The 25133-nt window shown below is 36.9% G+C and overlaps 5 protein-coding genes and 1 non-coding gene across 7 annotated transcripts; 1 reads left to right on the top strand and 5 right to left on the bottom strand.

Annotated features, from left to right (window-relative positions):
- Positions 1-566: 566 nt before the first annotated feature.
- EMB3010 (Ribosomal protein S6e) lies at positions 567-3033 on the bottom strand. The gene is made up of 6 exons (XM_007047812.3): positions 2899-3033; positions 2747-2811; positions 1760-1817; positions 1550-1658; positions 1180-1452; positions 567-1025 (listed from the first exon to the last, which is right to left on the bottom strand). Exons 1-6 carry the CDS (start codon positions 2902-2904, stop codon positions 787-789), a joined length of 750 nt encoding a protein of 249 aa, XP_007047874.1. The 5' UTR covers positions 2905-3033; the 3' UTR covers positions 567-786.
- A 3028-nt stretch (positions 3034-6061) lies between these two features.
- SNRK2.7 (SNF1-related protein kinase 2.7) lies at positions 6062-9127 on the bottom strand. The gene is made up of 9 exons (XM_007047810.3): positions 8778-9127; positions 8549-8623; positions 7623-7724; positions 7453-7506; positions 7269-7361; positions 7094-7186; positions 6890-6994; positions 6696-6794; positions 6062-6596 (listed from the first exon to the last, which is right to left on the bottom strand). Exons 1-9 carry the CDS (start codon positions 8895-8897, stop codon positions 6309-6311), a joined length of 1029 nt encoding a protein of 342 aa, XP_007047872.3. The 5' UTR covers positions 8898-9127; the 3' UTR covers positions 6062-6308.
- A 2899-nt stretch (positions 9128-12026) lies between these two features.
- GCL1 (GCR2-like 1) lies at positions 12027-15873 on the bottom strand. Its single transcript, XM_018114173.2, has 5 exons — positions 15589-15873; positions 15212-15405; positions 14415-14526; positions 12949-13419; positions 12027-12505 (listed from the first exon to the last, which is right to left on the bottom strand). The coding sequence occupies exons 1-5, from the start codon at positions 15742-15744 to the stop codon at positions 12164-12166; spliced, it is 1275 nt and encodes a 424-aa protein (XP_017969662.2). The 5' UTR covers positions 15745-15873; the 3' UTR covers positions 12027-12163.
- A 1363-nt stretch (positions 15874-17236) lies between these two features.
- On the bottom strand, positions 17237-20323 carry LOC18611518 (Myosin heavy chain-related protein). Its single transcript, XM_088804785.1, has 2 exons — positions 19444-20323; positions 17237-19284 (listed from the first exon to the last, which is right to left on the bottom strand). The coding sequence occupies exon 2, from the start codon at positions 19245-19247 to the stop codon at positions 17385-17387; it is 1863 nt and encodes a 620-aa protein (XP_088660911.1). The 5' UTR covers positions 19248-19284; positions 19444-20323; the 3' UTR covers positions 17237-17384.
- A 441-nt stretch (positions 20324-20764) lies between these two features.
- TRNAL-CAA (transfer RNA leucine (anticodon CAA)) lies at positions 20765-20848 on the top strand. The gene has a single exon. It is a non-coding gene; the product is annotated as a tRNA-Leu (tRNA).
- A 408-nt stretch (positions 20849-21256) lies between these two features.
- Positions 21257-25119, bottom strand: LOC18611516 (pentatricopeptide repeat-containing protein At4g13650-like). 2 transcript variants are annotated; one of them, XR_001928901.2, is made up of 3 exons: positions 23685-25119; positions 21976-23392; positions 21257-21675 (listed from the first exon to the last, which is right to left on the bottom strand). XR_001928901.2 is itself a non-coding variant. In XM_018125269.2 (2 exons), the coding sequence occupies exons 1-2, from the start codon at positions 24514-24516 to the stop codon at positions 22431-22433; spliced, it is 1794 nt and encodes a 597-aa protein (XP_017980758.2). In that variant the 5' UTR covers positions 24517-25119; the 3' UTR covers positions 21257-22430. The 2 variants fall into 2 exon arrangements, 1 of the variants encoding a protein (XP_017980758.2); XM_018125269.2 differs by having other exon boundaries at positions 21257-23392.
- Positions 25120-25133: the final 14 nt, after the last annotated feature.

Here is a 25133-nt window from a genome sequence, read left to right as displayed (position 1 = left end):
CATAGTCCTCTCTGTCAACTTAGAGAGAAGCTTTATATGGGATTGTATTGATTTGCCGTGGTGAGTTCCCTGACAAAATTAAGGTTCTAGGAAAAGGCACACTTAGGATCCAACCTGTGATTAAGCCAACATTAAATTAACTCCACTTTCGGGTGAAGTCTTTCGATCTGATAATTGGTTTTTCACGAAAAATATATATCGCGTTAAGTTTTTCTCTGCTTTATAGACAAGGTTTCCTTGCCTTTTATGGTAAGTATCTCGTTCAATTAAGATTCCTTGCTGATTAATGAAACCCATCTCATTATCCACACCAACATAGAGAAACTCGACGGATTGGCACAAGCGCTGGTAAAATTCTGATCATTGCTCCATCTCGATGTCAAATTATTATTGACTTATCAAATAACCAATTTAAACCATGATCACTCGATGGCAAAGGAACCAGCTATGTTGATAAAAAATGTCGAATAAAGGTGAATTTTGGGAAGATAAAAATGGACATTCCACAGATGCCAATCCATTGAGTTTAACGCTTTTGCAGGTTAAGAAAATAAACATCATCACAATGCAATCTAATCAGTAATTAACCATTCATAACGTAACCAGAATAATAGGTAAACACCCGCAACATAATGTCACAACATTTTAAAGCATAGTGTTCATCTGATACCCAAAAAAACATTGTTGAACTCCTGAAGATTAAACAATCAAAATTAACTCAACCTATAATAAGATTTTAGAATAAGCATTACGCAACCAACCTTAATACCAAACCTTGTGGCACAATTAAGCTGCAACGGATGGCTTCGAGGCAGCGGAGAGCCTGGATCTCTTCTTGGCCAAGCTCTCGCTCCTGCGCTCTCGCTGCTCCTTCAACCTCTGGGCAAGGAGCTTCTGGTACTCAGCAGCATCAGCCTTGGCCTTTGCAACTCTCTTCTTCTTGTCTGCAATTCTGGCCCGCTTCCTCTGCAAGGTCAAAGGAGTCACCAGCCTCTGAATTTTGGGAGCCTTGCTGACTTTCTTTCCTGCATTCCAGAAAAGTGATTTTTATTTTCAAACTGGGGACAGCCTTTGTCATTAACTTATAGAGGCATATTTTATCAAAAGTAAATCACAAAAAACGAAAAAAATTCTTTCCCTGACAACTTAACAAAGCACTAAATAATATTTCCAACTTACCAGATTTCGTATTAAAAGTTCGACGATAAGTATTAACATACTTCCGAACATCATCCTCCTTAGAGAGGTTGAACAACTTCCGGATTTTTGATGCTCTCTTTGGACCCCTCATTCTTGGCTTCTCTGTGTCAGTCAATCCAGGAAGATCATTTTCACCCTTCTTCACAATAACCAAGTTCAGAACAGAAAGATCTTGACTAACAATGCATCCACGAACTGACTTTCTCCTACGCTCTCCATTTCTCCTTCCATACCCACGGAAGCAGGGAGTACCTGTTCAAAGAAAAACAGTCATTCAATGAATCAACCCATACAAGAAAAATGGTTATACACGTACACAAAAGAAAACAAAATTGCTTAGTCCACAGACCTCTGTGAAGCAAAAGACGAACACGGCCAGGAGTGAGAACTCCTTGCTTCATAGGAAAACCCTGCTTGTCACAGCCTCCCATGATCTTGAACACATAGCCCTTAAACTCCTGTTAAGTGATAATAAGGCAAGAGCAAATTGCAGTTACAAATGCTAGATCCAGCAGCAGAATATTAAAAAAGAAAAGGTAGAAACAACATGGAAACATACCTCACCCAGGGCATCCCCACTAACTTCCTGTGAAATCCTCTTGTCAAAAAAGGCTCGGCTGCAATTTCAAAGTTCAAGGTGAGAAAATCTTCACCTTCAGAAACTATTTCAACTTGAATTACGGCAGGAGAATAAATAAAAGCTTGCAGATACAATCAGTCATACCAAACTGCTAGCAATAAACACACTGTGAGCAAGTAATAACTATGGAAAAAGGGTACTGTATGCAGGATCCTTTCCATTTTCTTTACATTAGGTAAACAATGAACTTTCAAGAAGAAGGAAACACCATTATACACAAACAAATACTTGTGCCAAAAGCCACTGTCACTTAACCAAATAATCACCATAAAATTCAAAAGGCTTGCAATCATCTTATAAGGTATAAGAGTTAATTTTAGCTGAACTTGTTTGTCAATTCAAGTAATCTAATCCATCATGTTCTAAATCCTAAATTCATAAATGAATGCAGACAAGATTTACAAATTAAATCCATCGGCTCCTATTTGTTTTTGCTAGACTTAGGAAAATATAGATATTATTTTGCGTTTGACATACAACGTACAAGACCATAATCAATGACGTTTCCGCGATATAAGAGAGAGGCAAGTAGGCAAAATTCATATCACAATTGTTCTAGTCTTTAACAAGTCCAAATCTACTACTCAAAACCACACTCAAATCAAAGGGAAAAATCATTTAAAGAAAATTGATTTTTTCCACTGTTGCATAAAATTTATGCAACAAATCCCATCCATCCAAATTTCATTAGCAAATATTCTACATGTTCATTCGTTTCTACCTTACTTTGCACATCCCTAACTACTCTACAAAATTCAATATCACCCAACATGAAAACCTTAACATATAATTCCCGAAATAACAAGCATGGGCTTTAATAGCAATAGTAAAATTAAAAGGAAGACAATAAGCTTCAACCCAACATTTCCTTAAGAAGAAAAGAGAGAGAGAGAGAAAAGAAAGTACAGTTTCTGGTCATCGTCGATTTCAAGCTTCTTCTGGCAACCAGTGGTTGGATTTGCAATGTTGAACTGAAACAAAATAACAATGCAAAAAAGTAAAGAGACTAAACAAAACCCAAAAAGGATTGAAACATCATCTTCTTTAAAGAAAAACACCTTCATCTTTCTTTGATGGGTCTTTTGGCTACAGCCCTGGGGTGAAAATGCCGCCGCTCTGCTGCTGCTGCTCTTGCTGGCTTAGGGTTTCCTCACAAAGGACGGTTAGGTTTTTTTCGAGGGTTTATACAGAGAGGGAATAATCAGGTGCTGATAAGGAAGACTATACATTTTTCTGTGTCAAACTAGATTCATACACGTGGATTTGTGGGGTCCATGGTCTTCTAATTTGGGCTTTGGGTTAAATCTGCTAAATGGGCTGTTTGAACCTAACATTCTTAGTACTACTCATGTGCCCAAAAACAAATTTCATGGGTCTTAATTTCTTATGGCTCAAGAATTCGTTTTTTTCATTTTTTTATTTGAAGGAGGAATTTTATTAAATAAACTTAAAATAACATTCTTGGTCATTGCATACTTAAGGTGTCAATAACAATAGTAGAAAAATGTTTTTAGGAGGAAAATCGAATATATGTAGGCCTAGACTTAAATCTTCATGATGAGTAATCATTTAATCGATACATTGATTATCTTCATGATATATGTAAGTTAAAAGACATTTACATTCCCTGTTAAGTAGTTGTCAAATTGATCTCAAAAGATAAATATTAGACTCCAAATCATTTTCTTGGTTCTTATCTTCTATAAAGCTAATAATGAGTTTGTTTCCATTTGCACTTTCTTATAACCCTTTGATCAACACACTTGTAATCCGTAATAAATTATCCATAGTTCTATTGTTAAAGAAAAGGAGACTCCTATTTTATACACAAAATCTGTTAACCACACACCAAAAAAATCTTGAATTAGTCCACCTGTTGCTGCTAATCCTAGTTGCCCTCTAGAACTACCATCTATATATTCAACTTTACAAATGGTGCCACAAGTTTTTCCAAACTAACCATAATCTCTTGTTTAATTTTTTGTTGGCTCGATGTAAAATGTCCTAGGCTTCTTTGGCTTTCGACCATATGATCTACTTACCATTATGAGGCCTAGTAAACTTGTCATCAAAGATGGCTAAATTGCGCCAAAACCAAAAACACCATAGTGAGTGAGTGAGTGAATATAGACCCCTAAGGGATACCATCAAATAATGTCAAGTTGTGCATGTTGGTCAATATCCAATTTTGTAAATCTTGCTCAAAATACTCACTATTAGCCAGCCTTGGATTAAAAGCTAACCACATATACTTAACTCCACTACAGTCACGAAGAGCATGAACTAAATTCTTTTCATAAGGCCCACAAAATGAGCAGATAGATGAAGTTAATGATCGTCTATTTGTCAACCAAGAAGTAGTTGGTAATGACTCATGAAGTAATCTCCAAATAAACATTCTCACCTTATTTGAAACATGTAGTTTCCAAACTTTTTCCTAACGTATCATGAGAGAGGGATGGTTTTCAAGTTGCAGTTCATAGTAAAAAAAAAATCATTTTCGTCCTCACTTGATGGGTTAATCATCACTGTTGAGATCATAAAGCTTATGTTTAGAGGAGGAATTTGCATGATCAGTTCCATTTTCCATCTTTCGTACTCATCACAGTGGCTCACCATCGGTAAGTCGGATTCAGCTGTTGATAGTCCTACACTTATATATTTAATTAATGGACCGCAAAGAAATCAAGTCTCTGTCCAAAATTTGGTAATTTGTCGGTTATCTATTCCTTTCCCCAACTCATTGAAAAGTATTGATCTGGCTTTCAAGATGCCTTTCCACGCTTGGGAATCTGTAGACTTCATTACTGCATACATAAAATTTTGTTTCCTCAAATACTTTTGTTTTAAAACATCCACCCATAAGTTGTTTGTGTTCCTCCATAGATTCCAACCTAATTTGGCTAAGAGAGCAAAATTAAATTTATTTTAGAATCTTTTTTCTGTATTCTTTTTTTTTTTTTGTATTTTCTATTTTCTCCATCCAATAGCAAATAAATTTAGGATTTGGTATATTCTTGATATTATTTAATCATACAGCAATCTCAATATATCCATGTGGATACCAATACAAATAAGTAGAGATTCTAGAGTCAAATCATCTCATATGTAACATCTCACTTGATAAAAATATGAAGACAAATATCTTTGACAATGACATTTTCTTCAAACAGCTGGAATCATTATGGCTCTTTTAGTTATTATTATCATCTATTCACAGATGAATCTTGCTCAGCATCCCCAAAGAAATGGGAGAGAGAGAAAGAGGGCTTGTCACCATGTTTATGCCATGAGATGCAACATCTCAACTAGATCTCAAACTCAGTCAAGATGACTCTCTCTCTCTCTCTCTACAGTATAAAAAGGTTGGGGAACCCAATGTGAAATATTGAGTGTGACTCCTCATCGCACTTTTATGGTCCATTACACCTAAATTACATTAGAAATCAACATTTTATACAATTCCAACGATTTAGTAGATATGGAATCCACAAAGAATAAAGTTTTTAACCGGGATTGACTCTCAAGGAATTATTGATAAAATATTGTCAACCTTCCCCTCATATTCCTAGCTATCAAATTTATATAATTCAAATACCCTTTCCCAAGGGGCTTTTTGCTTAGCCACCAGTTCATGTTTTCCATCACCGAAACAGAGAGGAAATAAGGTTGAAGTAAGCATACACTCCTTTCTGGTACATGATGAAGTATATTAAGGGCAATAAAGAGCAACATGGACTGCTATCAGATCATTAGCTCAATAATAGTAATAATACCAGCATAAGTGTTCTAGGCTGTCAAACCAAACATTAGGTGGATTTGGACTCAACGTGTCCCATAGTTGTATAAGGAAATCCCACCATCTGATTTGCAAAAACCACGTTCTTTTTTTCTTTTTCTGGTAATAGAAAAAAAATTCCTATCAAAACTTATCCACCCGCAGTTTCCCACCCAACTCCTGAATTGAATATTATCCACCCAGCAATGTTTGAGCCTGACAGCATTTAAAAATTACTAGTTAGTGTATCACTTTTCTTGTCTATATTTAGGTGTATACTAATACTTTTCCGAATGACCATGACATTCATTACATAATCTATACTACTTTATTTCATTGCCATTACGTAGATTGGTATCAGACGTCAACGCATTGGAGATTTGTTCGTGGAATTGTTTTTCTGCAGAATTACATATACTAGAGAAGACCAAGATAAGCAAAAATGGAAAAAGAAATTCTGAGAATTTTACAGACATGAAAATGTAGAAGCAACATAACTTTTAATCCCTCTCAGCTCCTTTACAGAAACAAAGGCTTTCATGCTGAGGAAAAGCAACATCACCCACTGAACAGATTCCGTCTAGCCATGAAAAGGAATATTGTGCCTTATCTTCAACTGCTTTTTTTTATTTTTTCTTTTTTTTCTTTTTCAGAAAGATTGGTTTTGCAAAGTTTACATGATTTTTAGACTCACACTTGTAGTGCACAGACAAAATCACCGCTTGTCTCTATATCATCTATGTCTGCATCAGCATCTATATCATCAAGATCCATGCTACCACCAAGTGCCTGACTACCAACTTTGGGGCCTTCACCAGGTTTCCTAGCTTCATCAATTATGGACAATATTTCTTCAATACTTTGAGATTGGTCATTTTCTTCTTCAGTTCCCAGGTTGCCACCCTCTCCTTCCACGAATTCTGTTGGCAAGTTCTTTAAAAACCATGGGTGCTGCTTGATTTCTGGTATGGTTATTCTCTATAACAAATGTAAGGAAGTGAATATGTATGGGAAAAAAATTTGATAGCCACAGCAATACATTAATTTGAATTCAGGAACATGACAAGTAGTATTTACCTTTTCGGGGTTCGATACAAAAATCCGGGATAGGAGATGTCTACACTCCTTGGAAACTCGAACGTAATCAGGAATAGAATAGTGGACACTCAGAATCCGCTGCCATAAACCATTATAACATTTTTTTTATATAACCTGAGCATAATAAACTACAATATCTACAAGCTATGCAAAGAGGGCTGCTACCAACTAACCTGAATTGTTTTTCTGAAGTTTCTAGGATCTTCAGGGTCTTCAAAAGGATAAGCCCCAACCAGCATGACATACAAAGTAACCCCACAAGACCAAACATCTGCAATCTACAATTTTCAAAGATAAAACATTGATCATGGATTTCTTGCGTGGCCAAAACTAGGCCTTAATGTGATAACAACTAAACAAAGGGAACTAGAATTTACCTTCCCATCATATTCTTTTCTAGACAAGACCTCTGGCGCGATGTAGGCTGGTGTTCCTACAGTTGATTTGGGCTGGGAGTGAAACACACTTGACTGCAACAAGCAGTACTAGAAAGTTAATAGCTTGCTTTATATTTAAGTAGATCAGATGCTGAAAAATTAGTAGGTTCATTGCCTTGGAGTAGCCAAAGTCGCATATTTTGAGTCGCGGTGCAGTGCTCCCATCTAACAGTGTGTTTTCCAACTTAAGATCTCTATGACAAATTTGCTGTGTAAAAGGGGGGGAAATCTCAAGTTAGCTAGATTAGGCGAAAATGGCAAACTATTTTCAGAATTAGAGGGATCCAGTAAGGCTATACCATTGCATGGCAGTAACTCACTCCTGATATCAGTTGTTGAAAGAAAAATCTTGCCTGATGAAATAAAGCAACAACAGTTAACGAACAATGAAAACTGATTAAAAAAAAGAATGAAATTCAATAAAACACAACATAACATGAGAAAATCATAAAACGTTTATAAAATATACCTCATCCTCACTGAATCTACCAGCATTGCATATTCTTTCAAAAAGTTCTCCGCCAGCAGCATACTCCATGACTATGGCTAGATGAGTTGGTGTTAGCAGGACCTGCATAGCCAAAACAAAAAAAAAAAAAAAGATGAAGAAAAAGCTGAAGAGCCACTTAGAAGGCCTGCTCAATAGAAGAATTACCAAGTAATTTGATAGAATTTTTCTGTCGAAACAAACAAGACAGACCATTTCAAGTTGATCAATTCAAGCAATTGATAAACATGTACACTTCATCTTATACTTTTTTGTTTTTTCGCAGGCATGGAAACATTCAAATGGTAGCTTTCTGTTTGGGATTTGCATAAAACATATCTAGAAACCATTGACTTGCCCTGTTTAGTTGCCAAGGCAGACGAAAAAAACAATATTTGAAGATCACAAACGCACATCTCCTTACTTTAAATCTTGTCAAGTAAACCTCCAATCAAAAACTGATCAAGAATGAGCTTCTGATCACTCTTGTTCATTTTTGGCAGTTCTAATTACCTAATTTACAGAATGAAGCTAAAGCAAGACTGAAAGCTACATCTCTGACATGTGGGTTGCAACTCAGGCAAAGCTATGGAAATTCTTGAAGCTGGAGATTATCTGTCTTTCTTCTACTCGGACCATATATGGGATATAAAGAACTTCAGGAAATAACAGAAGCTAAAACAGAACAAACGAGATCCATTATAAAGCCTGTTCTGCTCAAAACAACTCTGATTTTCTCTGGATGTTCATTCTATAGTTGAGAAGAAAAGTAAAGCCACTTCACTCCTCTGTTTTTAAGGATCTCTAAAACTTATGTGCAAGTAATGCTTCCATAGAACTCCGGCAACATACAGGGAAACATATAGTAATACTCAAAAAAGGTAGGTGTGACAGCAGTATATATTTACCTCCTTGAATCTTATTATATTGGGATGCTTCAAGGACCTATGGTTCATAATCTCCCTTTGAACATGCTCATCAATCTGCATAACCAAGAATCCTCATAAATCAATCCATAAACTCAAAAAAGACACAACCCAAATTTGCCCATGAAGAAACAAAGCCAACAAATACAAGATCATGAGCATAAACCTTGGAGAGCAACTGAAATGAAGCCAAAAAAAATATAGTACGTACCTTGGAGTCTCTTTCAATATACTTGACAGCATAAAGCCCACCACTCCATTTATCCCTAACCAGCTTAGCAACACCAAAGTTCCCCGACCCAATATCTTTCAGTATTTCATAGCGCTCCATTTACGAAAGCTAACTCCCAGAAAATATATATATACAAGGCAGCAACTATATGAATCTTCTATGTTGGTTTTTCTTCTCCTTGTTTTTGTTATGAACTTGCAACAGATATTCTGTTGTTTATATTTGGTTTAGAGTTGGAGAATCTCCATGATTTCCATGGCCACGAAGGGTGAACAGGCCTTTTGATTTTGTTGGATAGCTGATAGCAAAGGCCAAGGCCACGATGCTATGAAATGAGACTGTCAAAATGGTGTCAACGCCAGAGAGACAAGAGGAGAAGACATTACACGTTGCACATAATTAGAGGTTAGAATATCGAGCAGAACTCAAACAAGTTGCACAGCGACGTCGCTTGCTTTTTGGGTTATCCTCTCGCTTAGGTTACTTCCAGCTACTCGCTTGCTCCTTCTGTATTGTGGCAAAATATCGTCACCCATTTTTATTGGTCAAAATGTAGAATCAAAAATATAAAAAAACAATTAAATATGTTGTTAGAAAAAGTTTTAAGAGCCCCAGAAATCATAAAAGTCTAACATTTCATGTAATTAAATATAATTAAAAATTTCATCTTAAAATTTGATTGAATAATTAATGTCTATTTTTTTTAAAAAATAAATTATAATTTTTCATCAAGTAAAAAATATTTAACATTTAATTCACTCTTTTGGTATGTGGGCTTTAATTTCTTACAAAGAGTTTTAAAAAAAAAAAAATACAAGACTGTCTGTTGCTATACAGCGAGTACATGAGTTTTGATAGTCGAGGCGAGTAGGACTGTATTTAAGAAAAGAGAAATTGTACAAAATTCTTTCACATTAGGAGGAGAAGAGGATAAGTTGACAGAGGGTAGAAGAACAGAAGAATGACGTGGACGGTGGAGGAGGGATGATAGAGAGAAATGGGAGGGTGGTCCCAACCTTGATTGGGTTTTTACTTTCTTTTTTCTCCTTTTCTTCGTTAGTTTAGTTTTAGTTTTAGGCCTCATTTTCATTTTGGAAAAGAACAAAAAATATTGAAAAAGTTAGCACAAAAAACAATGTACCTATCAATTATAACTGAGTGTGATTGCTCCCTAAATTTAATAATGGCAACCGTCTGTGTCTTCCTTTATGGGATAAATCGAAAATTTTATTTTTCCTTCAAATTATTTTATTCCATTAGGCTTCAAAATCACATCAAACAAATCTTACTTGATTCTATGAAAAAGATACCAAAAAAAAAAAAAAGAAGCTCTACAACATTTGAAGTTGATTAATGAAAGATTTGAAAGATGATTAAGTATTTTTTTATGAATAATTAAATAGTCAATTTAAACTACCGACTAAACACGTGAGTCATTTTTTAAATAGTTTGAATATATAATGATTATTTAATTTTTTAAACTTTACTTATTTGTAATTGAAATTAGACTAACAAAATCTCTATATGATTAATAAGATCTTATCTCAATAGTAAGTTGGAGCAATATCTTTTATAATTTTTAAATCCTCGATTTAGGGTGAGATTTTTTTTAAAAAAAATTTGCAATTATATGCCGAGATTTTAATTGTTTGTTTTAATATATTAAATGATTATTATAATTTTTATCTATACATATAATCTCTTTAAAATAAAATCCTTATGACTTGGAAAACCCATTCTTGACTATGTAAATTATAATAGATTAAGTTTGTCCAAGTACAAATCCTTTGGGCCAAAGTTGAAGCTGAAAAAATAAAGAACTTGGAAGGTTGATATAAAGGTTAAGTTCACTTCTTTTAAAGCTGTTATTATGTCTCCAATGTGGGGATGTAAAAGGAATTCTTTAATCCAACTCGTGGTTAGAGCTAATGTTTCCTGTTGACATGCCGAGCTGTCTCCGTAAGTATTGCAGATTAACAACTTGTAACTTGCTCTGTCTAATCCATTGCAGATCTTTAAGTCTTCTTGTTTTCAAACATACATGCGTGAACCTCCTAAAGCCAATCTCACCCTTGCCAAAGAACAGACTTCCATAAACCAAGGCAGGTTAGGTTGCCTCAATTCCTTTGAAATATATATATATATATATATAATTTTTCTTTGTTTCATTAATTTGATAAATGGGCAATTATTATTTCTCTCCAGTCCCAGCCAAATCAAAGTCCGGTGAATGCGGGCATCACCAACTTCCCTCGAAGTTGATAGCTTCTGGGCCACCTCAACTGCATGTCATTGTGGTCTCAACTGTTTGCTAGAAGCGAAGGGTCGATGGAATATAAAGACACCACGTGATAGTATGATTTGATAGCCTTAATTGGAGTGATCACTGCCATGCGTGTACACAAGAATATTGTGTACTTTCTAGCTGTTTCCGATCTCAAAAAATGATATTAATGGTCAGAGATTAGCTCTTTAATTAGATGCATGAATATTTGTAGCTACCTAGCAACATCGTTTGATTAATCATTGTTATATATGTTATACAAGGTGTTTTACGCTTTCGGGCGTAGTCAATTCTGTTAGGGATACTGGCCAGAGGAAAGAGACAGGCTAATTTAGTGTGCAAATACTGCATAAAATTGATCAAAATCAACGAGGTTAACAGAGAGTATCAATCAAATACATAATAAATAGAATCTAGTAAAAGAATATAATAGTCTAAATTTTATTTCTTGCCTACATCCATCATAGGATCTTCTTCCTTTTTCCACCAATGAGTCAATGGAGGCTATGATCTTCTCTTTTATTCTTTTTCTGTTTTTCTCTAAGCCTGCAAATTAGAACGTTAGAGCCCAGATAAATATTATGATTTTGAGATGGGGCTCAATAATGTATTTGGGACACTGACAAATTGCCATCCAGGAACCAACCCGATATGCACGCTTGATTTCAACACAGGTTCTTCTCAAATATGATTTTTCATCACTAAATCAATTTTGCAGAGAATAAAATGAGATAAGCATGGCTTTTCATGAGTCCAGAAGGAGCTCGGGCCCTACAGGAAAGTGTTTAGTGTAAGAAGCTTTTGGATAACATTCCATTGTTTACCTTCCTCTCGCCAGCCAACGATAATTGACTTTACCAGGGAATGTCACTTTGGATGCTAAGACCGCAAATTTTACTTCAATTACATCAGGTTCCCGCCAATTCACCCAACTCATAATCACATAAGCCCAGGTAATTAAACCCTCGATTGACAATTTTAAGATATGTTGCCATTACCGTAGCTCAATAAGTTATACACTTATATACAAGTTTCGAGTTACCCTTCATAGTCATAATGATTTAACTCCCTTCATCTTCACTTAGAGCTCAAATCCTGGGAACTTAGAGTTCTGGGGTTCAAGCAGATCGAACCAGAGGCAAGCTGTCCCAGCAAGTCCTTGGAAAAGGGAGTAGGCATGATCAGCTCCACAGGCATGCCCCACATTTACAAGCTTCCGTGCATTATGATACAAGAAGCTTGCAAACGCCTTTGCCCTTTCTTCATATATGGTCTCTCCTGTAAGGCGATAAAGGGAAAGGAAAGCATAAGCATTTCCAGCAACACCATCAGCTAGTCCCACCTTCTTCACTAACCCATTCTTCCATACAACCTCCCCTGCTTCTATAGCAGCATCACGGAATTCTCTTTCACTTGGATACACCTTCACAAACAAAGCAAAAGTTCTGTCAACTCAATTATATACAGCTTGATGCTGAACTGTGCTAAGAATACATGTTCTAAACTTGTCCTAATTTTTAAGGCCCCCTGTTTAGTAGTACTTGATACCCTGCTGATTAGTTCTATGTATTTAACCACCCAAAACGAACAAGTACTATTAAATGAACTACATTAAACTTGCAGTACACATCTAATATGATTTAAGGTTTTGCCCTTTTCTGTATGTGTGTGACAAATAAGTTTACAGGCCTGACTAAGGAGAAAGTTATAATCTAATCATATTTTTCCACAAGTTGCAATGTGATAATGGAAGTCGTTAACCCTCACCAAATTGGACCCTCTGAACCTAAATAAATTCATGACATGCTCATTTATGTTAAATTGCCCTCAGAAATAAGTTGCATCAAGTGTACTAGAGTTGCTAACCTGTGATGCCTTGGCTAGGGTGATTGCCATGCTAGTTGCACCATGAGACCACTGCACCAACTTGTCCCTTGGGTTCCCTTCACTTGAGGGGTAATTTCCACTATGAGGGAACCTGTTACTCATCATGTATCTTAAAGTTCCTTTGACATCCTCAGCGTCGTTTTCAGAAAGAGGGAAGTGCAGTAGCACGTGCAAGATTCCCGCAAGACCATTGGCTGCACCCCAATACCTTGTCCCATGCCATCTGTACATAAGCGGGCAGGCTGGGTGATCAGAAGCCCCTGTCCTGCCCCCAGCTAATATGGCATCGATAATTGGCATAAGAACATCGCTGGGCACCGTCTCTTTCCCAAGATGCTTGTTTAAGAACAAAGCAGCCCATAAGAATCCAGCTCGCCCATAAAGAAGATCATATGACATTCCAAAACCTCCTTCTTCAGGTCCTACCGGGAGGGCTCTTTCTTGTGCTACCTATATTTTGTTAATTGAAATACTAGAGTTAGATATTATCATAATGCTTCCCATGAACCTCACAGTGTTTAATGAAACTAATATTACAATTAAGAAATACATTGATCTCTATGGATTGATCAATATAAATTAATGCCTTTATGAATGTTGCAGATAACTCTTGACAAAAAATACAATTTTGGGTAAAAAAATACTAATTTTTTTAAAATGAGAACTTTGTAATGATAATAGGTGCTCACTTAATTGACAGCTTAAACTTCTAAGTTTTGTGGCTCCTTAACATGTAAAATAGGAAAAGAGAAAAACATGAAATGTTGTTTCTTATGGTCCAATTCAGTTAGGGTCAGCTCCAACAAAGGAATAGTAAGAATGCTGGCCATCTAAGTAGAGATATAATAACACCATTACAATCAAATAACAAGAAATGGCAGTACTAGATCTGTTGCATAATGTGTAGCAGCTAGTGCTGTCCAGCAGAGCAATGACCAAATGAATATCAATCAAGTGAACCACCCTAGATGCCATCGAAACAAATCTTCATGCCTCAATCATGGATCCCACACAGTCATGATATTGTCTACTTTAAGTACCTAACATTTCATTGACATTTTTGGCAGAATCTGACCCGAAACTGATAATAGAAATGGAAATAAAAAACTAAGGATTAATTTCAATATCTATAAATAGAAAAGCCAACTCCCACTAGCAATACCGCATATACCTTATCAATGGCAAAAATAAAAATTTTCTTATCTATGCTGCCACTTCTCGGTAATATTAGTCACAGACCTTGGCCAAAAGGTGCCCACACAGCCAAGCAAGTAACATGTTTTTTTCATGGCCACGAGTAGTTATCTCTTCCTCGTATTTTAGGCGGTGATTAAGACAACGAGTCATGGACTTTTCATGACAAGTCAGATTATTAAACCAATTGATGAAGCACATAGATTTTTCGTCATGTATTTAAAGTGATAAGCATGGGGTAAAGACAATACCTCAAGGAATTGATTTAGAAAGAAGTTAAGCCTTTGACGGTCCCCCATGTAATTAGCCACCACGGCTCCGAGTGAATACACCCCTCCTCTACCACACAAAAATGTCACGTGTCTGCATATAGAAGATGGTTTTATCAATATCTTAGCATTAAAGATTAAATATTTTTCATTTTCATAGTGCTTCAGGAAGAAGAAGAAAAAAAAAAAAGATTCTTCATTTAGACTGTTGAAGATTTTCCATCCTCCCTTAAAACACTATAATCTTTCCATATTTCTGAGCATCAAATACAACCAAGATTTGGAAACCTAATTCGTACAATGTCATCACTCAATTTTACCTTGGACATTTACTGAAATTTGTAAATTTAGGGAGGGGAAAGAGAAAGGTCAAAAGTACATTATTAATCATAGTACTTTTTAGTCGCACAATGTCCACGAATTAATCATCATGGACCAATTTTTTGTACGATGATAAAAAGATGTTGAGCAATCACATTAAAGCCGTTAGGACGACAGCTACTCCTAACCCATTTTCCATTAAAATTAATAAAAGATATTTGCCCTAGTTACAAAAAAGATCTCTTTGCTTCTTCTAAGATATTTTCACACCAAAAAAGGGGTAGATGGGTACTTGTTCATTAGGCAAAACAAGCAAGAAAGTGATATTTTCAGCTTCTTCCCACCGTGAAAAATCTGTACGGTCACTCAAAATACCCAGTTTTTTAACACATGATATGATAGTATACCTCTTTTATAATACTAGCAAAAAAAAAAAAAAGAGAGAGAAAAGACTCTACCTGGTGGAGGCACGTGCGACAGAGGCGCAGGTGTCAACGATCTTAGCGGACAAGAGCAAGTCTTGCTGGTTGCCCGTCACCTCATACGATCTCAAGCATGTGAAAGCTGTCCCCAGCAGACCCGTGTTCACAGTCGGGTCCATTCCCGACCCGGCACAACTACCACCACCTTCTTTCCACGTGACTTCCACTACCTGCACCACCACACCCGAAAAAATAAAAGCTCAGTTTAAACTCTTCCCTGACAAGACAACCTTAGGAAATCTGTTATCGATAAGTGAAATCTGTATCTTTTATAAGAGGATAGACAACTGTTCGTGGTTTAAACGTTTAAAGAAAAAAACAAAATAAAAGGAAAAGACATGAAACTAACGTACCTGGTCCTTCAGAGCTATGGCAGCTTTGAGGAGAGTATCAGCAGAGAGTGACAACTTATTGGCAACCGTCGGATCCATGTTAAGCATACCTAACCGTTCATTGTTACCCTCCTCATGGCTTTCTTTAGATGCTGCTAACTCCACCACCGAAGACATTGCTTTCCCTTTTTTCCTGGTTGGCGTTTGGTTTGGATTTTTTAGCAATGAAAGAGAAGAGAAAGCGTGGAACCAGATGCCATTTAAGTAGGCAAATTGACGAGAGAAGAAAAAGGTACGAAAACAAATAACAACTGTTGCTGCTGTTGTTGTTGTGTTGGGCTGTGGTTGTATGGAATGGCGGTGCAGCACACGGAGACAGAGGTTGGTACACGTGGCGTATTCTCAGGGAATTTTTAAGATTAAAATATTTAGCCGTTGATAAGCACGGGGTTCACGTTTTCTTACTTTAAGATCAGATCGGACGATGGGATAAGGTGGGGCCACTGTGCTGCTTTGTTGTTAAGGTGAAAAGTAGGGTGATCTGATTTGATTTCATTCATACTGTAATTATACTGCTATAAAAAAAGGTATATTCTAGGGGTGGGGGATGATAAATGTGTGATTAAAGGCAGTGTTGGGGACATTGGAGAAGAACAGCCCGTGGTTTTATGGGCATGTTATTTGTTTGTTTGATTGGATCTTACCATGGATTGCGTGGTTTAGTAGGTTACTGGGTCAAAAATTGTTTTCTACACCATAATCATTTGGCAGTTCGAAACAAGAGAACATTAGCAAGAGAAGCATCCTAGTGGGATAGGAAATTGATGCAAACATCTGTGATATGGATGTAAATCGAATATACCAATCTAATACTTACAAGTAATCAAAGTATTAAATTATTTGCAAACTAATATATAGTTAAGTTAGGCAAGTTACACTGACATACATAAACCAAATGTATTTTATTTCAATCTTGATGTCTAATTATTTCTTGATTTGAACCAACCTATGTCCAAACTCTTGTGTCTCTGTCACATCCACCAACAATTTGCCATTTCCAGTTTTGCTTATTTCCTATTGGAATATACCACCCTTTCAAATGAAAGATTAAAAATTCCAATTATATATATACATATATATATATATATATATAAAATGAAAAGAGTATTATCCTTGAAAGAAGCTGTTTTTTGCTCGATTGTTTTAACTTAAAGAGGATCAAGTGGGAACATACATTGGAAAAGCTTAGCTTCATCGATGGAGTTTATTTTTCTATAAATTTTTTAAGTTCACCTGCTTTCATTTTCGGGTGCTTTTGATTTAACATATACTAATAAAATAATTGCCCAAATTGTTCATGCAATTATGGTTTCGTTTTTCAGCTACCCAACTCTATCAAGAATTTGTTGAATGCTGGGTTGATTAAACCCCTCTTTATTACCAAATCAAACCAACTAATTTGGATTTGATTTAAGGATCTCTTTCTTTTGAAGAGTAAGAATTTTGATTTTGTAAATAAATAAAATTTTAATTCAAAATAATCAATCATTGAATTAAATGTCGAAGTAGGATAATATTATATTTTTTCTAGTTTATTATTATGCTTGAAATTTTGTTTATAACTAAATTATTATATAACTGTTTCATGGATGCTTTGCAAATAACAAAATTAAGAAGTGAAAAGTTTCATTCCTTGGAGCATATAATCAAACAAGAATATAGACAATATGAACAAATTTACATACTGTGAGAAAAATATCTTACAATCAAGTGTACGAACAAATTGAAGTAGTCATACATACAAAAGATTTTTATTTTTACTCTAAAGATGGTTCCTTCTTCTGAAAACTTCTTCTCCTTATAAGATCACCAAACCTTCTAAGCAATGCTCTCTTTTTCCTGGAGCTCCGATCACTTTCTTCATCGAAATGGCCTGTATCAAGATGATCGAAATCCTCACTGTTCATTGCTTCATCGTCTGTGAATGCAGAAGAAGACTTTTTCCGGTGATGGGTTGCTATTGCTGCGGTGTCTGGAGTTTCTGCTACATCAAAGATGGAGCCTCTAAGCGGGTCAGAGGTGTCAGAGTCTGAATCTTCGTCACTTTCTTTAAGTGGGATTTTGGGCTCTTCTTCTGCGTCCTTGTGTTTATGTGGGATTTTTATACTCAAACAGGTACTGCCGTATCTATGATGCTTTGGTTTCTTGGTTTGTTCTTTGTCATCTTTGTGCTCCTTATCTATAGAATTTTGTGGCTTTTGTTGCTTACCTTGTTCTTGATCCTCTGTTTCCCACTCCTTTGTAGTTGATGTTGCCTCACAAAACAATCGCTTCAACTCCCTAATATTCTCAAATGCTGCAGCTTCATTAATCTTAAGGTTTTCGTTCTCTTGGGAAAGGAAATTCAAAGCTTCATCTTTTTTAGCCAAGGCATCCTTGAGTCCGGAGTTCTCCTCCCTAGCAATGCTTGCAGCTTCCTTGGCTACATTAGCTTCATTTATTGCCTGTTTCATTATATCACGTAATTTCTGATTCTCTTCCTTGGCCGTTTTGTACATGTTTTCTGCCTCTTTAAGTGATTCAAGCAGTGCCTTACTCTCCTCTTGTGTAGCATTCCTTTCATCTTCAGCTTTCTTAATGCAATCAACAAATCCAGTCTCTTTCCCATTCCATGCCATAAGGGACTCTTCAGCTTCTAATCTTAATCTCTCGGAAGTGTTTTTGAATCGATCAGCTTCTTTCTTTGCTTGGCTATACTTTTCCTCAACGTTCTTCAACTTCACCTTCAAATTTTCTACCTCTTCTTTTGTTTCCTCAAGCTCATTTTTCGTTAAGGAGAGTTTCTCCTTGGCTTGGTTTGCTTCTGTTATCACTTCTTTCAATGCTAAGGCTAAATCATCCATAGCCTTCTTGTTGTTTGCTTCTGCCTCAGTTGTAGACTTCAGTTCATTTTTTAGCAAGCTCACCTCCTCAGCTAGACTCTTGGCCTTCAAGGAAGAAGCTTTCTCTTCGTCCTGAGCACGAGCCAAACTCTCTTTAGCCAATTGAAGCTCAGACTCAAGTGTCTCTAATGCTTCTTTGGAAGAATGGTCATCCCCGAACGAACTCTGAGATGCAGCCTCGGATGACATTTCCAATTCCTCAAACTTTTTGAGGAGATACTTGATTTCATCCCTTGATTCTTCAAGTGAAATCTTTGTTTGCTCTAACTGTTCCGTTTGGGCAACAAATGAATCATATATCTTCTTTTCAGATATCTTCCCTTTCTCAACTTCTTCCTCCAGTTCATGAATTCTTTTCTTACCTTCAGACAACAAATCCATTGCTTCAGACTCAAAGGATTGCACCTTAATCAACTCCTCTTTCAACTTATTAAATGAAGCTTCTTTCTCCGCTAATTTCACCTCAAACTCTTTAGCCTTTCCAAGTTCTATTTTCAAGGATTCCATATATCTCTCCTTGTTCTTCAATTCTTCAATTGCACCAGTCAATGAGTCCTTCACCGCGGAAAGTTCTGTATGGATGTCTGCAACCTTCCCTGTTGCCATTGCAGTAGACCTTTTATTGAGCTCTTGAGTTAACTTCATCCCTTTGAGCTCATCAAGTGCTTTATCTCTTTGTTCTTCCATGGCAGACGGTCGCTCCTTCATTCTTGTTGACTCCTCCTCAAGCTGCCCCATGTCTTGTTTTGTCTCTGAAACCCGAAAATTCCTTTTCCTATTCAAAAAAGTCACACACACAGATGCACACAAAAAACAACAGATTATATTGTTAGACGATGTTCTAAGCAATTACCATGAAAAGCTCAGGCTTTGATCATGAAAAAAAAAAAACATGCGCAGGAAAAACAAAATACAAGCCATGACATTGATATACCTATGATTGAGTTGGAAATGTTATGAGGGTTCTTTGGGAGAGACAAGGAAAGACTTGGGATTGATCTCTGATAATGTCAAGAGACTTCCCTTGTCATACGTTGAGAAAGAGGATGGTTTTTGATGAAGCAACGAAAGCGGGTTCTTCTTTCTCAATAGACCAACAGTTCTAAAAATAAACAAGATTTGGTGATTGATATCATACTGACTCAATTGTCTAATAACAGCTACAAAGGCACGCAAACAAAACAGAAGCTAACAATACTAAAAACTTGAAAATGGATAAATTAAGCTAGAAGAACAATGTTGGACAAGAAAAGTTCTTGTGGAGAAAAATACGGGGACCAAATCTAATAAATAAAATAAACAAAAAATGGAGAAAAATTAAGAATCAGAAAAAAAAAAAAAAAAAGTCATGGTTTCAAAGGTAACATTAGCATAAGTATCTTCTAAATTTGGGGGAAAAAATCAAGTAAAAAGAAGAAATCTAGGGAGAGAGAGAATGGACAAAAGGGTTGGTCTTGTGAGAACATCCGAGGTTGGCGGGTATTCCACTAAACCAAAGCTAAGAATTTTACGACATTGGGAATCTTTGCCGCAACGAGAAAAGCGGACGTATCGAATGAGGAGGGGGAGTGCTTTGGAAATGGGACGGTTTGGACTTTCTTTTGTTTCAATTTTCGGCTGCCGAATTTAGGCGGCTGACATGGTCTCCAAAGATTGTTCCAACTTCCAAACAACCAAATCAAAAGAGAGTCCTTGAAACGATGGCGCTGCCCTTGGACTTGGTATGTACTCACTGAATCGGGAAAGTTTGCTGGCTAACTTGGACACGAGGGTTTAATTATTTTGTAGAGGTACTACAGCTTCATCTGAAGTGCCTGCCTACATATTCACGGTTCCTCAAAATATGTCGATGACTATTGAATCTTGAGTTTGGCATTTTTGGATCAAATTAAACATAGATAGAAGATGAGGGTTGAAAGAGGAAGGAGATATGAAGAAAATGGGAAGACAACAAGAAAAAATGGATGGAATTGATGTATATTTCTACACCATTTAAAATCTAATCCTTCCTCAAAGGGAGAAAAAGGAAAACTTTCCATTTTATTCAAAACTTCTCCATCTATAATTTACAATTCTGCTGTTACTTAATCTTTTTTTAAATCATTTTCATTTGTTCTTTTCTTGTTGTTACTATTTACACTAGACTGAGGGTATAGGAATTAGATAGATTAGGATCGTATGAAGTTAGGGAAATTAGATTAGATGATATGAGAACATCATCTCATTTTTGTATTGTTGTGGGCAACTACACGCACGTCAGGATGGCCGAGTGGTCTAAGGCGCCAGACTCAAGTTCTGGTTCTCGTTAGAGAGCGTGGGTTCAAATCCCACTTCTGACAAGATTTGTTCTTTTATTTCTTCTACACACGCCGTTTACTTCCATAAACACTCTTGCTGTCTTGCTCAGATTTTGGTTGTGCCTGATTTGCTTTCGTTTTTGTTTTTGTGGGTCTGTTTAGATGAAAACTTAATGTGAAAATAATATTTTAAGCCTTTACCGCATCATAAACTGTCGGAAATGTGGCAACAAGGCTTTTGGAAATTTATAGCTGATTCAGATCCCTACAGTGTGGTATCATGTACTGAAATTGGGTGTTACCTATAACTAAAGGTATCATTATAGAAAATGAGGTTTTGCTCATATTTTCCCTCTGCAGTTACGTAGGCTATCAAAGAGAACAGCAATCTGTAAGCAATCCGCAGCAAAGTTTACACAATTCTTAGATGATTAATAGAGTAAAAAGTAATTTGCAATCCACATTGAACATATCACATACACTTTCATCTTAATGGTCCGATTATTGGCTTATAAGCTTCAGACAACAAGGGAAATCAGTTTTGTGCTTTCGTACAAATTGCAGTAAAGAATAACTAGCATGTAAACTACTTAATGACATGAGCAATCAACAAAGTAGCATGTTCATCGTATGGAAATTCACTCTGAAGATCAGAACATCATTAATCTTACTAATGTCTTCATGCAACTGCAGTGGATCCTAGTTTTCCTCTTCTTGATTGAAGTATACCACTCAAGTAGTCCCATCCCTTTGGATGATTCAACTAATAGCTTACATGATCACTTGCCATACATTCATCCTTTAGCAAAGGAATATGAAAGAGCCCCTTAGTAATCCCTCCGGACTGTTCGCAACTGAATCTCACATTCCTTAAAAGGAACAATACAGCAAATCAAGTCAGAATCCATGGAAATGCCAGCACCACCTGGCAGATCACTATTCACACTCTTAAATAACACCTAATCCAGATGGTACACAACTATTGTCCAGAATATGAACCAATGCATTTAAGGGCCACATATAGCTAATAAAAAAAAAAGTGTCCCTTCATTGATCAGACCACATTTAAGACACTCAGATAGGGCTCACTTCAGTTATCTTCTAGCATGAATACCGTCAATTTCATTTCCTATAAAATAACATGCAGGGGTGGAGTTACGCCAACATACCTTCTCAGTATGTGAGAGGATCACTTCCTCCAAGGTCACCAAATTTGTGGTGTAAGCAGAAACAATCAACGACTCATTGGTTGTGGAAGAATAATCTTCCAGTGTGTCTGCACAAAACTCGTGGCACTTAAGAGTCAATGGTTGATTGATAGAACAAAAGAACCACTTCAGTCACAATCACAAACAGAGCACCCCAAGGTGGCTGATAGCAGATAAGTAAAAGGACAACAGGGTACGTATAACATCTTGTCTTCACAAGGTTCTACCTCAGTATGTGTGGTGACATTCTACAACTTATAAATCACTGTGGCTGCCCTGTTTTTCCTGAAATTCCATGACTAGTGAGGTATCAAAACCTGTACTTTTTTCTAACTTGCCACAAGATATCCCCATTGGCTTTTGCCAAATGAATCCAGATTTTCAATCATGAACCACAACTCAAATTGAGATATATGTCAAGCAAAACAACTCCACAACAAATCAATTTCTGCAATATTTACTAGTGCTTTCATTTGTAAACTGATACTCTTAATCTCTAAATGGATCTTATCAGTGTCTGGATGAGAGACATCCCCTCCAAGGAAGTGGTGCGCCTTACTACCAATCTCCATCCAACTATATGCACATTGCTTTTTTACTCCTTGCTCTTTCATCTGTAGCCTCACTCTTGTGACTTCATCCCACATGCCAGCAGCAGCATATATATTGGACAAAACAATATAAGCTCCAGAATGATGTGGATCCACTTCCACAATTTTCTGAGCTGCTAATTCCCCTAATTCTACATTCAAATAAACACTGCAGGCAGCTAGAAGAGCACCCCAGACTCCACCATCAGCTTGAAAAGGCATCTCTTGAATTATCTTGGATGCCTTTTCCAGCTGACCTGCTCGACTCAGTATATCAACCAAGCATGAAAAATGTTCAGATCTGGGGTAAATCCCATAATTTTTAACCATCAAGTCAAAAAAATCCATGCTTTCATTTACCTTCCCAGCATGACCACAAGCAGATAATAAACTAAGAAAAGTTACCCCATCTGGTTTAACACCAACCAACTCCATCTGGTTGAAGAAAAAAACAGCTTTTTCATAGAGGCCATGCTGCGCAAATGCAGCAATGATTGTATTCCATGAAACAAGGTCTGCTCCATTAATTTGTCTAAAAGCTTGCTCAGCATCAAGGATGCCACCACATTTGCTGTACATTGTAATCAAGGAATTACACAAGGAAAGATCCATGTCAAACCCATTTTTTATAACAAGCACATGTATTTGCCTGCCTTCCTTAAGTGAGGCAAGACCAGAACAGGCAGTAAAAACAGAAACAAGTGTCAAATTATCTGGTTGGATACCCAGCTTAAGCATTTCTGAACACAACTTCAGTGCTTCCTCCCCAATCCCATTTTGTGCATAACCTGTAACATGTGAAAGGCATATCATAATCACCTTATCATGTTTAACTTTCAAAATATAGCATTTCTTTAAGACTACTACCATTTTTTTTCTGGAAAAAAAAAAACCTATTCGAAATAAACGAAAACCTTTTGCTTTTTGAGACCCATTTTAAACTATATTGTGCATCAACTTTTATATACAAAGCATTTCCTCTCAAGAAGTCTAAGAAACATAATGCAACTAATTTACATTCTCCTGGATCACAGCAAAGATGCCGTTTATAGTAGACAAAGGAATTCGAATTTGCATTACCTGTTATCATTGCATTCCAACACACTCGATCCTTATACCGAATTCCATCAAACAAAACCCTTGCATCCTCCACTCTTTTTTGCTTAGAATAACCTGTTATCATAGCCGTCATAGCAACAACGTTCTTATTAGGCATCCGCTCATACAGCTCCCTGGCTTCATTGAACTCGCAATTATCAACATACCCACTAATCATCACCGTCCAAGAAACAACATTCCGACATGGCATCCCATCAAACAAATCCCTTGCCTTGTCAACTTCCCCTACCTTCATATACCCATCCATCATCGCCGTATAAGATATCACATTCTTTCTAGGCATTTCTTGGAAAAGCATTCCAGCTTCGTTTACTCTGTCCCATCTTATAAACCCCGAGATCATGGCGTTATAAGACGCCGTATTTCTCTCAGGCATTGCTTGAAAATACTGAAAAGCTTCATCTACGCTGCCGTTTTCGACACAACCGGCGATCATGGAATTCCAGGAGACGATATTTCTTTCAGGCATTGAATCAAAAAGTTTCTTTGATTCTTGGAGGCACCCATTTTGCCAGTAGCCGGTAATGATAGAGTTCCATGAGACGACGTCGTTGTTGGGCATATTATCGAACAGTTGGCGGGCAGCAGTAATGTTACCGGCCCGTGACAGTTGTCGGATCCTGACGTTGGAGTTAAACACATCGCGGGGAGAGAAGCGCTGCTTAGGAGGCGTTAGAAGGGAATGGGGAGTGAAACTGAAATAACGGTGAAGAGATTTGGAAAGGGGAGGAATTTGAAATATGGGTGGAAGAGAGGTAGAGTTGAGAAGGGAAATGCGAAGAGAACGGAGCATGAGACACGGAAAGAGGACAATTTGGGGTAAATTGAGTTTGTGCGAGAAAGAAAGTGCCACTCCTTCCTTCTAACGGTAAAGATTAAAGTACTCAATACCACCCACCGCTGCTTTTCTTCAACTAGAAATGCTTACAGTTTCGCTGCCCTCTACGATTTCCGTTTAATAAAATTCTTTTTGCCCTTCTGTCTTGGCCGAAGTCCAAAATTGGCTAACATCATCAGCATCACGTGCAGCAAAATTGATAAACGAATAGTCCAGAATTCCACAATTGGGGTTTTACAATAAAAAAGCGTTACTCTATTGCTAATACCTTGGAGTCCCATCCCATGTCCAAACACAAAAAGACAAGAACTTAAATAAAAGCTAGACTTCAGTTGTGAAAATTCACTGCGAATTTAAGTTGCCCCACCCCATTTTCCTCCAAAAAGGGCCCGAGAAAATTAGCCTGTCCCCACTCCTCCTAGGGAGCAAGGAAATACAAGCCCATAATTTTGCACAAAAAATGTCAGCCGCAGAATACGTACACCGACACGCATAGACACGCGCCGGGCCAGGTAATTACAATCAACCGCGTTTCTTGCACTTGAAAGAAAAGAACCGACGAGTTCAAACAG

The sequence above is a fragment of the Theobroma cacao genome, chromosome 1, assembly GCF_053813885.1.
Source record: "Theobroma cacao isolate CCN51 chromosome 1, ASM5381388v1, whole genome shotgun sequence".
Taxonomy (NCBI): domain Eukaryota; kingdom Viridiplantae; phylum Streptophyta; class Magnoliopsida; order Malvales; family Malvaceae; genus Theobroma; species Theobroma cacao.
Note: the sequence above shows the minus strand (reverse complement) of the source record. Positions and strands in the feature narration are given on the sequence as shown.

Coding starts and splice junctions, on each gene's coding strand:
- SNRK2.7 (XM_007047810.3), bottom strand. CDS start 8,897: ATGGAGCGCTATGAAATACTGAAAGATATTGGGTCGGGGAACTTTGGT. Junction 6,995..7,093: donor GAAAAGAATATGATGGGAAG/GTAAATTCTAGT, acceptor TGAAAATTGTAG/ATTGCAGATGTTTGGTCTTG. Junction 6,597..6,695: donor TTGTATCGAACCCCGAAAAG/GTAAATACTACT, acceptor CATTTGTTATAG/AGAATAACCATACCAGAAAT.
- GCL1 (XM_018114173.2), bottom strand. CDS start 15,744: ATGTCTTCGGTGGTGGAGTTAGCAGCATCTAAAGAAAGCCATGAGGAG. Junction 14,527..15,211: donor GTCGCACGTGCCTCCACCAG/GTAGAGTCTTTT, acceptor TTCTATATGCAG/ACACGTGACATTTTTGTGTG. Junction 12,506..12,948: donor CCCTAGCCAAGGCATCACAG/GTTAGCAACTCT, acceptor TTGTTTGTGAAG/GTGTATCCAAGTGAAAGAGA.
- LOC18611518 (XM_088804785.1), bottom strand. CDS start 19,247: ATGGGGCAGCTTGAGGAGGAGTCAACAAGAATGAAGGAGCGACCGTCT.
- EMB3010 (XM_007047812.3), bottom strand. Junction 1,453..1,549: donor TCGTCTTTTGCTTCACAGAG/GTCTGTGGACTA, acceptor TTCTTTGAACAG/GTACTCCCTGCTTCCGTGGG. Junction 1,026..1,179: donor AACTTTTAATACGAAATCTG/GTAAGTTGGAAA, acceptor TCTGGAATGCAG/GAAAGAAAGTCAGCAAGGCT.
- LOC18611516 (XM_018125269.2), bottom strand. CDS start 24,516: ATGCTCCGTTCTCTTCGCATTTCCCTTCTCAACTCTACCTCTCTTCCA. Junction 23,393..23,684: donor TTGGAATGCAATGATAACAG/GTAATGCAAATT, acceptor CACATGTTACAG/GTTATGCACAAAATGGGATT.